General features: G+C 33.0%; 1 protein-coding gene across 4 annotated transcripts in view; it reads left to right on the forward strand.

Moving 5' to 3' along the window:
• Nucleotides 1–13,436, forward strand: part of Cpeb4 (cytoplasmic polyadenylation element binding protein 4) — a 57,830-nt gene that overhangs the window by 13,230 nt on the left and 31,164 nt on the right. For all 4 annotated transcript variants that reach the window (XM_010622156.3, XM_033761634.1, XM_033761635.1 and 1 more), the window contains one exon: nucleotides 5,478–5,559. In XM_010622156.3, coding sequence (XP_010620458.1) covers nucleotides 5,478–5,559 — 82 coding nt within the window. The remainder of the gene's footprint in view (nucleotides 1–5,477; nucleotides 5,560–13,436) is intronic.

Below are 13,436 nucleotides of genomic sequence, written 5' to 3' on the forward strand. Positions count from 1 at the left end.
ACATTGATAAAATTATTTAGTCACTGTGAGCTTTCATCTGTGAAATGGGATGATAACTGAATGTCACCAATTACGGTTTTTTTTCCCTCATTGAGTTTATTGGTACATTTTAGGTATATAGTACAGTTACTCTCATTATTGGTATCTTGTACCTTTACATGACAGGTCTTGGTTCCATTTTTTCCCCTTGTCCCTGCCCTCCCTTCACCCCCTCCTCTCCTCCCACTTTACAAACACTTCATTTCCATTTTTTCATTTTCTCATATTTTTTCTTTATGTTTTTATGAGGAATAAATGAGATTATCCATATAAACCATAAAGTTAGTGTCATATTATTATTACTGTTACTACCACTTCTCCTGTGGTTAGCAATGGCTAACTTAGAGATACATTAGTGATAGATCTATAATTTGTGTGCCACCCTTATCTGTCACCCCAAGGGAAAGAATGAGAAGTCTTCTTTGTCTATTATAGCTTTCAGATATGATCTTCTGTCACCTTTATTAAGTAATATTTGATTGTCAGGCACTTGCCGCATGTTAATGTTCTCAGTGCCTTTAATGCAGAGTGTCTCTTTAATTCAAATATATATCTTAAGGAGCATTCTCTTTTGACTGCTATGACCATTACTTTCTGTAAGGAAGCATCACTAACTGTGGAGAGACATGTGGGCTTGAATCCTTGTTCTGATGCTGAACTCTGCAGTAACCTCTCTATACAGACAGTAAACTGTGTAAATTATCTTTAGTCTCAACTTTTATTATTAAAATAAGAATAAGACAATCTAGGAGATTTGAGGATTAATTAAGACAATATTAACAAAATACCTAGACTAATGTCATGTACTTATTTGTGCTCAATAAAGGAAAATTGTATATTTCTACCTTTTTTCCCTTTAGGCAGTCATGAAAAACTGGCAAAGATGAGTTGAAGCAAGTGGAGTTGTTGTTTTTGGTTTTATAAGAGATTCTTTCGTCTTTTATCAGAAATAAAGACTCTTTTCTTTCCTCCAACAAATTGTTTACATAATTATTTTTTTTGAAAAGCATATTACTTTGTATTATGTGTAGCACAATGAAAATGTTAAGACTCTAAAGAGGCTGAGAAGGTAACTCAATAGTATAGAATAGTGATGGTGAACCTTTTAGAGATTTCAGTAATAGCAAACCGCCGGCTATGGCATGCATGCCATAGGTTTGCCACCATTGGTATAGAATGTGCTTAGCATATGTGAAGCCATTGGTTCAAGTCCCAGCACGAAGGTGGGAAGGAAGACTCTGTAAGGGTTCATTTGCTAACTAATCTATTGTTTACCCCTACCTTTTTGTGGATAAAAAGTGATGAACTTTGACTAGTCATTTTCATCCACATTTTTGGTTCCTGCCATAACTGTCCTTATAATTTGTAAACAGGGTATCACAGAAGAACACAGACATCTTAGGATATTGCAAAGTTAAAATACAAAAATAGGCTGGAGTGTAGCCTGGCGATGGAGGGCTTGCCTAGCATGCAGAAGGCCTTGGGTTTGATTTCTAGCACTACAAGGAAAAAAAAAACAAACCCTATTTTGTAGCTTAGAATGATATGCTAGAGATCTAATCAAGCCCCTTCATTTTATGGATCAGGAAAGAGTTGTAGAGGACAAATGTGCTCCAACAGCTGAGGCTTTTAGTATCTAATATCATTATACTCATTTATGTTTGTTTATATTGTTCACATTTGATCCCAAAGACCTGTCATCTTAACAGATTTTTTTGTTTTACAGCGACTTTACTTTCTGGGAAATGTATCCTAGAAAATAGATTAGTAATTGCATTTAATCCAGTTAGGAATTTAAAGAGGCAAAATCAAGGAATGAAATATGGAAATCAAAGCACTCTTCTTCCTTTTATTTAACTCTTTGGTCATTACAGAGGAAAACTGGTATTGTTTGTGCTGTTCCTTTACATTGGGCTTATCTATGTATTTCTGTCTCTCTATCTGATGACACAGTGTCTTGTAGCCTGGGATGTAAAGCTTTAAAAAAAATTTTTAGAATTAAAAATTTTTTTGTTACATGTTAAAATATAAAAAGTCAGTATATTGTAAATCAAAAATGATAAACTTTGGATACTCTTGGAGAACAAAATGTTTACTTGGCAAAATATGTGGCTTTTGAATTTTTAGAATTATCAAAGCATCGTAAGAAATTATTTTTACAAACAGTTTATAGTAAGTATAATTTGTAATACTCTTCGGTTTTGGAGAAGACTTCATGTACTGGAGTTGTGATACTTGGATTTAATATGATCACCAGCTATCTTCTAAGGCATTGTTTTGAATTCATATAGGTCTAAGAATCCTTCTCAACACATTATTTCTGATAGTCACTACCATTTTATCAAAGTTTGTATATTGATATTTACCAGTCACCTCTGTAATTAAACCATAACAAGTTGAAAAAATAGTATCAGTGTAAAAAAGAAGGGGTATTTTTAAAACCCACAAAATGTTGCTGAAATTTTAAAATTTCATTTAGGATTTTAGTTTTAATGTACCTTGCCAGTTAGAAGTCAGTGGTTATTAAATTTAGCAAATATCTTTATGTCCCAGGAAATATACTTGGAGTGGGAGGAGCTATGTAGTGATTTACTAAATTCTAGGACCCCATTAAGAAACTTATAGGGCTTCTTGACTTATTGAAAACAGCTCTTATAAAAGAACCCCTCCTCCAATCACACCATGTTATATTTATCAACTGCTTTGCTGTTCTGTTCATTCTGTGATTGGCAAAATGCAAGTTCTTGAATTCACAAGGTTATGCACTGCTTTAGTTTCATGAAAAAAGAATAATAGACCTGGTTCTTCCTTCTACTCCCATTATTTGTTTTGGCAAAAGAAAATTTACAGCTCTATAGTAGGAAAAGGGAAATATATAAACAAACCTTCAGAAAGTAAAAGATAATTTTTAAACATTTAAAAGTTACTTGAAGGAATTCATCCATTTATTGATTTAACAAACACTTGTGGGATTTTTACTCATTAGGATGTGCTTGAGGCACAGTAACACAGAAATGTGGGACAGTGCTTCTTAAACCCATTTCACAATGTGGTATACATAGAAAATGATAATATTTAAAGAAAGATCATCTTCCAGGGAGTGCTGCCATCTCAGAATTGGGCTGTCCTGTGGGCTAAAGTGATGACTGTCTTGGAACAGTGTCACCTGTGAGGTAAACACCGGAAAACCTTTGTTGTAAAGTAGTTCCTGCCCTTGGGAAGCTCACAGCCAGGTGAGCAGTAACTGGGGATTCTGACCTCCAGGACTTGTGGATATTGGTGATGGATATGGTGATGGCCCAGTTAGAGGTGTGGTTTGTAGACTGCTGAAAGATGGACAAATCCAGCTACTATAAGGTGAGGTAGTGAAACTTTGTTATTCCTGAGATCCATTTCATTTCCAAAAGAAAATGCAGTAAGGAGTTTGGTTTAATTCAGATTTTGACATGAAGTATAGAAAGAGAACACAGACCTTTAGGATTTCTGATTCTAGCCATATTCCTTCCTGCTTCTCTGTGGACCATATTGAGGAAGAGAAGACAAAGAGGAATGCATAAGGAGGAAAAGTTGGGAAAGATATTCGAGAGTGAGTCATATCTCTCTAGAGCAGAATAGCCTGTTAACCTGCCTCCTCCATCCTCACCCCTCCCCATCCCTACCCTCTCATCTCTGGGAGAAAAAACCTGCAAAACTCTTATTTCTAATACTGGATTATATCCAAATACAATTGCAGATGGACACTGAGCTACAGAAATCAAGTTTGTATTATGAAACAATTCATTTGGTGAAAATTAATGGATATTCATCTATGTATTGGGATGGGGGATGGAGCCAGGAGGAATCTTCATTTAGGGGAGGCCTTGCTATTCAAAGTGTCATATGACAGCGCCATGAGTGTAGCACAGTGGTACAGTGTAGTTATCATGAGTAGCCCTGGGTTGACTCATCAGCACCAAAAGTTAAAGAAAAAAAAGAAAGAAAGAAAATAACCAGTGCAAGAGGAAATATAACTGAAGAAAGGTTATAGAATACTACTTGTCAGATTCCTTTGGAAGACCTTTTTTCTTTAATATTGTTGTTGTGATGGTCATGGTGTCACTACTTCCTCTCAGAGTTTAAAAATGTTTTCACCCCCCACTTTTGACTCACCAAACCAAACTTTAATTTTAGTTATCTGTAGTACTCTTCATCCCAAGAAATGCCAGAACAGTTGGGACATTGTATATTTTAGGATTCCTTGCCCACTCTTGAAATGCCCTTCCTTAAACCACACTTTTAGAGTAGCAACATTCTCATTCTCCATATTCTTTCTTCTATTAACTTTAATGGCAGCAAAATCAAGCCTAACTTTGTAAGTTGAGATACTAAGTAAGAATCCGAGGTGGTTTTTGGTTATCTCATCCAGATGCTAACTCTGATTGGTGTTTTTCTATCCTTTATGGCAAGTAATGACTGTGGTTTGGAGACCTAGTAACTTTTCACACTGGGGAGTAGGGAAGGACAGAACATCCCGTGTTAGTTCTCTATTGCTGGTCTCATTCTCCTCCTTAGAGAAAATTTTGTCACAGTATTGAGTGCCTCATTATTTCAGATTTAGTTTTATATTGGGGGAGGAAAGATTGTATCAAAAATATTCTTATGTATTTTTTGTATGTGTAGTGATTATAGGGAAAGCTTTTTTCTACTTTGAATATAGGATATAAGGTTATGAAGTCTTTAGAGCCGGGTGTTTGGCTCAGTGGTTCTGCTGTCTGCCTCACAAGCACAGGGCCCAAGATTGATCACCGGTACAAAAAAAAAACAAACAGGTCTTTAGAGAAAGCAAATCATTATCACTCAAGGATGGCCTTTATTAAGGAGACAGATGTAGCATTCATTTTTATTTTCTTTCATTAAAGGGATAATTTGTTTTTTTCACGATGCCCACTGATATTTATTTTGGAGTACTTTACCATTTAATGGACTAACAAACAATTGATGACTATTTTCACACCTTGGTTAATAAAATATAGCTATTCTGAGTAGCACATATAGATGCCAGTTTAGTTTATAACTACTGGAACAAGCTTGGAAAGCTTTGCCTCATTATTGCAATCTTAAGTGGTGGAGAAGTTAAGAATATTTTTACCTTTACTTAATGTTCCTTAATGTGGAGATTAGTTTGATGGTTTATGCTATATTAATGAAAGTGATGCTTTTGTTGAAATTAATGTTTTGAAATCAAATCACTACTGAGTTCAGAGTACTTTGTGTTTTTTGATATTTTGAAAGTGTAAAGAGTATTTAGAAATAACAAACGTGCCTGATATTGGAGTAAATTTGATACTTTTTTGGTCTGTGTCTCATCACATATAGCTCATTTTCCTTCTTCTTCTTTTTTTTTTTTTCCCCATAAATGCTATTTTAAAAAGTGCTTTATGGCCTGTTTGTGTTTACAGGATCGCCCCAGGACATTTGACATGCACTCATTGGAGAGTTCCCTCATTGACATAATGAGAGCTGAAAATGATTCCATTAAAGGTGAGTTGAGAAATTAAACTATTCTAATTTAGTGAATAGTTAAAATATTTTTGTTTAATCTGATGAGCAATGTAACAAATATTGTGGGGTCATATTTTGTATCTAAGTTTCATTAATTTTACATATGAATTTTTGCTTAAAAATATTTGGTGGACATCTCAAGTAAACTCCTGATACCAATTAAGAGTGCTACCAAGTGTGCTAATTGCTATGCTAGAAGTGGGACTTAAAAGATATGAAACATACATTTCATTTTTTAAATATCCCAGTGAGAAAATATTCTCACTGCCTAAATATATGTGTCTGCCTATTGTTATGATAGTGATTGCATACCAGAAGAGTTTAAATGCTGATTTTCTTTGCCTAGTTTCAAATTTTAAAAATGGCTAACAACTGCACAATTAAAATAAATTTCATAATTTCAAAATTTTTCTATATATTATGTTTTAAAAAACAGTACTTTTCTTTCTTGGATTTCAATTCTGTTTTACTGACTAGCTGTGTTACCTTGAATAAGACATTCAGTTTGACCAGGCCATTTTTATGTTAAGGGATTGATAATTACCTGTGAGTTTTTATTTGGCTGTTGTTATTATTTATTTATTTTAGTTCACTTGTGAGTTTTAAACATAAAGTACAGAGCTCCACTGTCCTTGTAAGATGGAGTAGGGGTTTGATATGTTCTTTTTTAAAAATTTTAAGTTGTTTTTAAGGGGCACAGGAAGGGATTATTAGGCAGACATTTTAAGATGCACTTAAGAGTAGAGTGCATGTGCTCAGAGAAATGAGACATAGCATGTTCTTTTTTAATGTCTCAGGAGATGCTGACACGTAGCCAGGTTGAGCCAGACTAGATGTTCTCTCAGGGATGTTGCTCTGCTTTTCTGAAAATTACTCAGAAAATAAAACATTTTTCTTCACACATTTCTGTTTAAAAAGAAGAGATTTCTTTTTCTTTCTTTTTTTCTTTTAGGAAATGTGGAATGTTTTGTATATATGGTCACTCCACTTAAGTTGTGTGTTTATTTATTCATTTGTTCACTCATTCATTTAGTGTTTATAAGCCTGCACTGAGTTCAGAGTAGCAAAGTAGCCTGCTGCTTTTTGAGTTTGGCTTACTGTATTACTAATGCAGTAAAACTTTTTAGTATTTTTCAACTGATCAATAGGGGATACATTTTTTTAATGAAAGCTTTGGGGCTTCTGGAGAGATGAAAAGTGATAATGTGAAAAAATATGCATCCATCTCATGAGATAAATTTGAAATAAAATAATTTGAAAGATCCTTACTGAATTTCTCATGGAATTCTAGTGAATAACTTTAATCCAGATTCATTTTCTATATCTGAAGAATTTTTGTTTTTTTTTTTTTTTTTTTTTTTTTTTTTTTTTTTTTTTCTTTTTGGTACTAGGGATTGAACTCGGGACCTTGCGCATGCGGGGCAGATGGCAGAACCACTGAGCTAAATCCCCGGTCCCTTTTTTGCTACTTTTTAATGTTCTGACTTTGTGTAATCCTTCAACCCCTTGTTTTCTCATCTAAAAAGTGAAGAGGCCATTTCTAGCACCAGGAAAAGCTGTAACTTAAAAAGCAACTAAAGGAAAAATCTGAATAAGATCTGTGGATTGTACAATGTCACTTTCCTGGTTTTGTACTATAATTATGTCAGATGTTATCGTTTGAGGACACTCAATAAAGGATGCAGGAGGACATCTCTGCTATATTTTGAAACTTGCTTTGAATATATAATTATTTCAAAATTAAATTAATAGAAAATAAAACTAAAGGACATTTGTTTATTCTTCCTATACAGTATTTAATTTCTTCAGCTTTTTGTTTAGCTTTGTTTTTGAGAGCCTCCTGTCAATTAAATATTAGGGATAATAGGTAATAAGAAATATTCTTTGTTATAAGTGCCTATGATTTTGATCAGGAAAAACACAGGCTACAAAGATCAGTAGATATAAAGAGTGTGTTATATGATATTTCAAAGAAGCAAGTCTCTAGTACTTAAATTAGATATGAAGAGTTTGCACACATTATTTTTAGATTAACTGCAGGATTTCCTTGGTTTATCAGTTTTAGCCAGGACATCTCAGGTTTGTTTCTGTGTTCTAGTTTGCTAAATGAATTACTGTATAATGTCCACCTTTATTCTATAGTCTCTTGTAAAATTATTCTCACCAGTTTTTACTTAAGTCTTTTTAGCTGATTCCATAAGGATAATCAAAACCTAAGCAACAAAAAAATTGTGTCGATCTATTCTAGGAATGTAAAGATTTTGTGAAGGTTTGACTTGTAAAAGGCAGTATGACAAAATGGAAAAACCATAAGTTTTGGCATCAGGTCTAGATTTAAGTTGCAACTCTTAAATTCAGAAGTTTAAAAGATATGCTGTATCTAAAAAATTCAACATATTTCTTAGTTCATAGAAGACACTCAATAAATGATATGGAGTATGTTCACCAGTGAGAAAGCCAGTTTCAATTTTAGTTTAGGTATTAAATGAACAGGTGTTTTTTCCTTCAAAGAGCAATAAATAATTCATGGATGAGGGTATAGTTCTATAATGTCAGTTTATAATTATGCATAGCTTTTTAAAAAAGATAATGAACTTCATATTATTGTACTCTGTCACTACTTAAATGTAGTTTTACTTGGGAATAATTTTTTATCAAACTCATTGGATTTAGGTAGTTTTAGAATATTATTGTTTATTTTTAATAGCAATTTGTGAGATTTTGTGTGAAGGTAATAATAAAATTTGAGAGACTTAAAAAAAGTAATATGTTGTCTTTTCAAAATAGGTATTTAAGGGGCTGGGGATTTAGCTCAGCTGTTTGGTGGCCTGCCTTGCAAGTGCAAGGACCCGAATTTAATCCCCGGTACCAAAAAAAAAAAAAAAAGGTATTTAAAACCTGCAACCTGCCAGTACATTTTGAAAGTAAATAAGTAAAATATCTCTCCCAGTGCTCTGCTTCCTTAGGAACAAAAAATAGAAAATTGGTGATAATTCTGTGTGACTAGTGGAGAACAAAATACCTCTCAGAAAAAAAGTAGAAATTCAGTTAAGAAGGTTAAAAAAGAAAAAGAAAAATTAATTTGAGAGTTTTTTAAAAAAGACTTCATCTTATCAAGGTAAATTTTTTTTATTTGGGTTAATTTTATACTAAGAATAATTTAAAATATGTTATGAAAGACCTTGTTTATTTTTATCTCTCATTTGGAGCCCTGGGAGATATGTGGTTGTGTGTTGTTTAAATGATAAAGACCCAAACTGACAGAAACTGCAAGTTGAATCTGTTGATGTGGTTTATATTAATTAAAATGAAAAACAAGCCGGAAAACTGAATTTATATTTTTCATTTGAAAGAAAACAATCTCCTTTGATGTAGTGTGGTTTAACATTTCTACTTTTGTTATCAGCAAACAAGATGATTGATATGCCTAGAGACCTTCAAATATAGTTTTTAAATTTCTTTATGAATGTGTTCTTAACTCCAGCTGGCTTCTTGGAAACTTTTTTTAAAACAAATGTTCAAAAGGAGGACTTAGCCTTTATTTCATAATTTATATAAATTGTTTTTTGTAATTATAGGTTTTTTGGGGGGTTGGTAAGACTTCTGAAGTTATTGTCATGTTCTCCATGTACAGGGACTTAGCTCTTTTGAGATGGAAGGATCCTTCCCATACTTTAAATCCCTGTCTTTTCTCTGGTCATCTGGCAGATACATACATTATTTATATCCTGGAAATTGTACATAGCCTTCTCCCTAGTCAACACCAGTGACAATCCACAGAAGATAGACTCCAGAGACTGATTTCATTTTCTTTACTGCATACCCGCTCTTATTAGCCAAAAGCCTGAGGTACAGGCTGATTTTTAATTTTGATCTCTGACAGTATACTCATTGATATAATATTCTTAGATTTAACAAACATTTTCTTCTTCTGGACAGAAAAATACTTATTATCGTAAATGATTAGATGATTATTTTGAAAATATTGCATCTTATTATTGTTGGGTTTTTTTTGCCTTGAAAGTGGTACTTATTATTTAGAAATGGAGCAACATAGAATAGATTAAATAGAGTACATTTGTTTTCAGCCTTCTGAAACATAGGTTGAAAATAGTAAAATAAAGATTCTTAAAGCAATATTATATTCAGTATATATAATAGGAGAAATCTCTGAAAATTAGGGAATCTTTTTTTCTCCCTGTATCTGAAGGGAATAAAGAGGTATAGCAATAAACCAAGAAATAGTAATTTATATAATGATGGAAACAACACTGGATAAAAAGACAAAAAAATAGTACTCAAAAATTATCAATGTCAGAATATAATAATTCACAGTTTCATGGTAATGGTTGAGTATGTTAAATATAATGTATGAAACTGGCTTAATATCCAATTTGCTTTATTTCATTAGATAGCCAAAATGAGACAACAAAATTACTGAGAGCAGAAAGGCAACATTGTCAAAACTTTATAGTTCTTTTTCAGTCATTAATTAACAAGATTATGAGTCATAATATCATATTTTTCTTTTGAATATGAAAATAGAGTTGTTTGTATAATTCTGGAATGTATCTTGCTTTCACTTTTTGGAAGGAAAGAAGTATTAAAATATCTACCACAATTCCTGTAAGTTTTGGGCATTTCAAATACTTAATTTGAATATAAGTAATAATGATTGGTTTAGAAATGCAGTCTTTTACATCTCTCCACTTTCTGAAGAACCCTATTGCATATGTACAGTGCATTCATTTAATAAGATTTTATTTGTAGAATTGTGGATCTACTCCAAAGATTATTTGCATTTAATTCCTGACTGTCAAACCTGTTTTGACCTTGCATTTTAAAGCACTTTTGATATTTTTCTTTCTTTACACGTGATATTTAGGGGCCCTTCCCCTACTATTTTTCATTGCTGTAAATTTGTTTGAAACAGATGCTTAAATGAGTGGGCAAGTGATGACTCCATCTGTGCCTCTTTGTAGCTAAGCAAAAGATTTTATAATTTTCTCTATAGAAGATCATGAAATTCAGTGGAAGTTTACTGCATAATGCTTGTTGCATTATTTTCAAATAATACTTTCTAAATATCACTGCAAAAAAGTGACTGTTGGGATAATTATTTAAATTCTGTATCTTTAGGGGAAAATTAATTTGGCTCTGATTTAAGAAAAAAGATATATAGTATCTGGGAAACAGTTTTACTCACAATTCTCTGTAATTCAAATTACAGTCACTTAATTATTTTAGAGCAAAAAATTTTCTATACTGATAAACAGATGTTTTGGAGCAAATTTTATATGCATAATAACTTTATATAGACTGAGATAGCTCTAGCTACCTGCTAAGAGCTGAATATGGGCCTAAATTTTGTCGTTTACTTATATTTTGGTATATGTTGCAAATTTGAAATAATTGGCATAAATACAAATTTTTTAAAAATGAAAGCAACTCCTACTAAAATTGGTTGTGTTGTTTAAATATTGGAGTGATTTTTTTTTCAAGTAGGAATGGTGTGTGTTGTGGGGAGGTTGTTAATCTTAAGATATTTAACCTTTTCCTGTTTAAATCAGTTTGCCTATGGCAATTCAAGTACAGATAACTCTATAACTTAACCCAACTAACCTTTTTAAAGAATTAGATGAGACATTTTCTTTTCAGGGATATCTAACAGGCATGATACAAAGTACCATAGAGAAGAAATGAACAAGACAAACTAGTTTTACTTGGATTCATAAACAAATAAATTACTACTACGTGGGATCAAATATTTCCTGGCAAATTGGCCAGAATTTTATTAGAATTGTTTAGATTTAGACTGAGCCAGGCCACTGCTCTGTACACCTGGCTGGAGCCTTCCTGAACCAGGCTGGTTATTTCTTGTTCTGTTTGGATGGTCCCAAGTAATTCAAAGCATGGAGCAGGGTAGCACCTGAAGTCCCCAGAGAGTAGAAAATTGCCTTATTTCTAGAAGCCTCATGAATAATGGAATGAGGTACGTAACCAAGAGTGTAATCTAAACTAGACTACAATTAGGTTCATGTGTAGCTATTTAGAAATGAAGGATGTTCCTGCTCCTTGTGCATTCTGCCTTTCCTGACTGCAGGACATGGAATATTCTAAACAGTCTCTCGTTTGCCCTGACTTAGTGGTGCTATAGGATGGGACCTGGGCTTCTGTGTTGAATACTTTTCTTGTGAGGAAGCAGAGTCTAGAGTGGCATGATTTTCTTTGTATTACTTCTGATTCAGGGCCTATTCTTGATTTTAACTGCCTGCTTTTTGGTTTACTTTTGATTGGGACTAATTGGGTTTCTCACAGCCCTGTGGAGCAGAATTTACAAAGTTGTTGACTTTGAACAGTGCTACTATTCAGTACATTTTCAGACTTGATGGTGTTGTTTTTACACCCGTTACCCCTGCTGTCCTTAGGGAGGAGAGAAAGGGAAACTACCTGGGAGAGGAAAATACACGATGTGTAAATGTTGATTTGCTTATAGAATTGAATCAAGATCCTCTATCACTCTGCCTCTCAACTGAAACTAACTCAATTCCAACTAAACATATCCATATTCTATTCACTGTCAAAATCTCATGTGACCCATTTCCTTACATAGCTGGACTAAGTCCAAAGTAGTTATCCTGTGCTTTTTATCTTCTATACATTTGTTGTAGAATAGTTTACCCTTGTTTTTATTCTGAAATCATATAAGTAGTTGTCACAAAGGGAGAGTTTGTCTTATGTCATCTATGATGTGAGTCCATAATTACTTAAGCAGTCAGTCCCCTTATTTTCATCTTGAACATTGAGCACAAGGACCTCTATTTGAAGTCTGAAAATTGAGTAATCATCTTAAAACATTGTCGCACCTCTGATTTTACCTAGGTTAGATAGAGGTAAGGCTGAAGGGGGATGGGAGGGTAATAGCAAGCTTTTTGTATTTATTATTAAAAAGTTAAAGACCTAAATCTTTCTTTAAAAGATTCTTTTACTTCATTAACATTTTTTTTCTTTTCAATTGTTCTCATATTCTATGGTTTTGGTGACTTTTGTTTGACGCATTCAGATCAAGGATTGATAAAGGAGTAAACTAGATATAAGATACTTTTGAGGGATAACAAATCAGAAAAAAGCAACAATTAGGTAACAACAAGTACTTTTCTTTAATGTCTTACATTGTCACATTAACTATTGCCTAGAACTTACACGAGTGGGTTTTTCCAGGTGAATGGACAAAAATAGTGATATTCTTTATTTAAAAGTGAAATTTAAATGGCATTTAAGTAGTGAGGTTTTCAGACTTTCAGTGTTGATAATACATACTAGAAACTTCCCTACTATGTAAAAGAGAATAGATCCAGCACATTTATAGAGATGCATGTTGCTCATGCTCAATGTCCAAATTAGTGTATTGTAAACTATTGCTAGTGCCACTTGTTTTTTCTTTTTGCCTTAAAATTTTTTTTTACAAAATTTCTATAAAATTTTAAAGAGAAGTGACTCTTGCTGTCTCATTTCTTGACAGCTACTGAAACATAGAATAGCCTTGTATACTTATATCTGCTTAAAAAGCTCTTTGTTGTCTAAAAAGATCTTAAGGCCTTTCTTGATCCTGTTACATAATCCTGGACTATGTTATTGGGTGACTCTGGGGGAGGTAAAGCAATGTCATGTGATTCATAGCTGTCATAAAAATATCCAAGTTTCTTTTCACATTCAGTTTAAGAACAGGAAGGAGGGAACATTTGACAATTGTGCCACAAAAATTATTGCTTCCTGACATGCATGGAATTTTTACCTGAATATTTTATGCAGTTGATTAATTTATCAGCTGTATGTGCCAGATTTGTGATGTTTTC

Source organism: Fukomys damarensis, unplaced genomic scaffold (genome assembly GCF_012274545.1).
Source record: "Fukomys damarensis isolate Sample0158 unplaced genomic scaffold, DMR_v1.0_HiC HiC_scaffold_9, whole genome shotgun sequence".
Taxonomy (NCBI): Eukaryota; Metazoa; Chordata; class Mammalia; order Rodentia; family Bathyergidae; genus Fukomys; species Fukomys damarensis.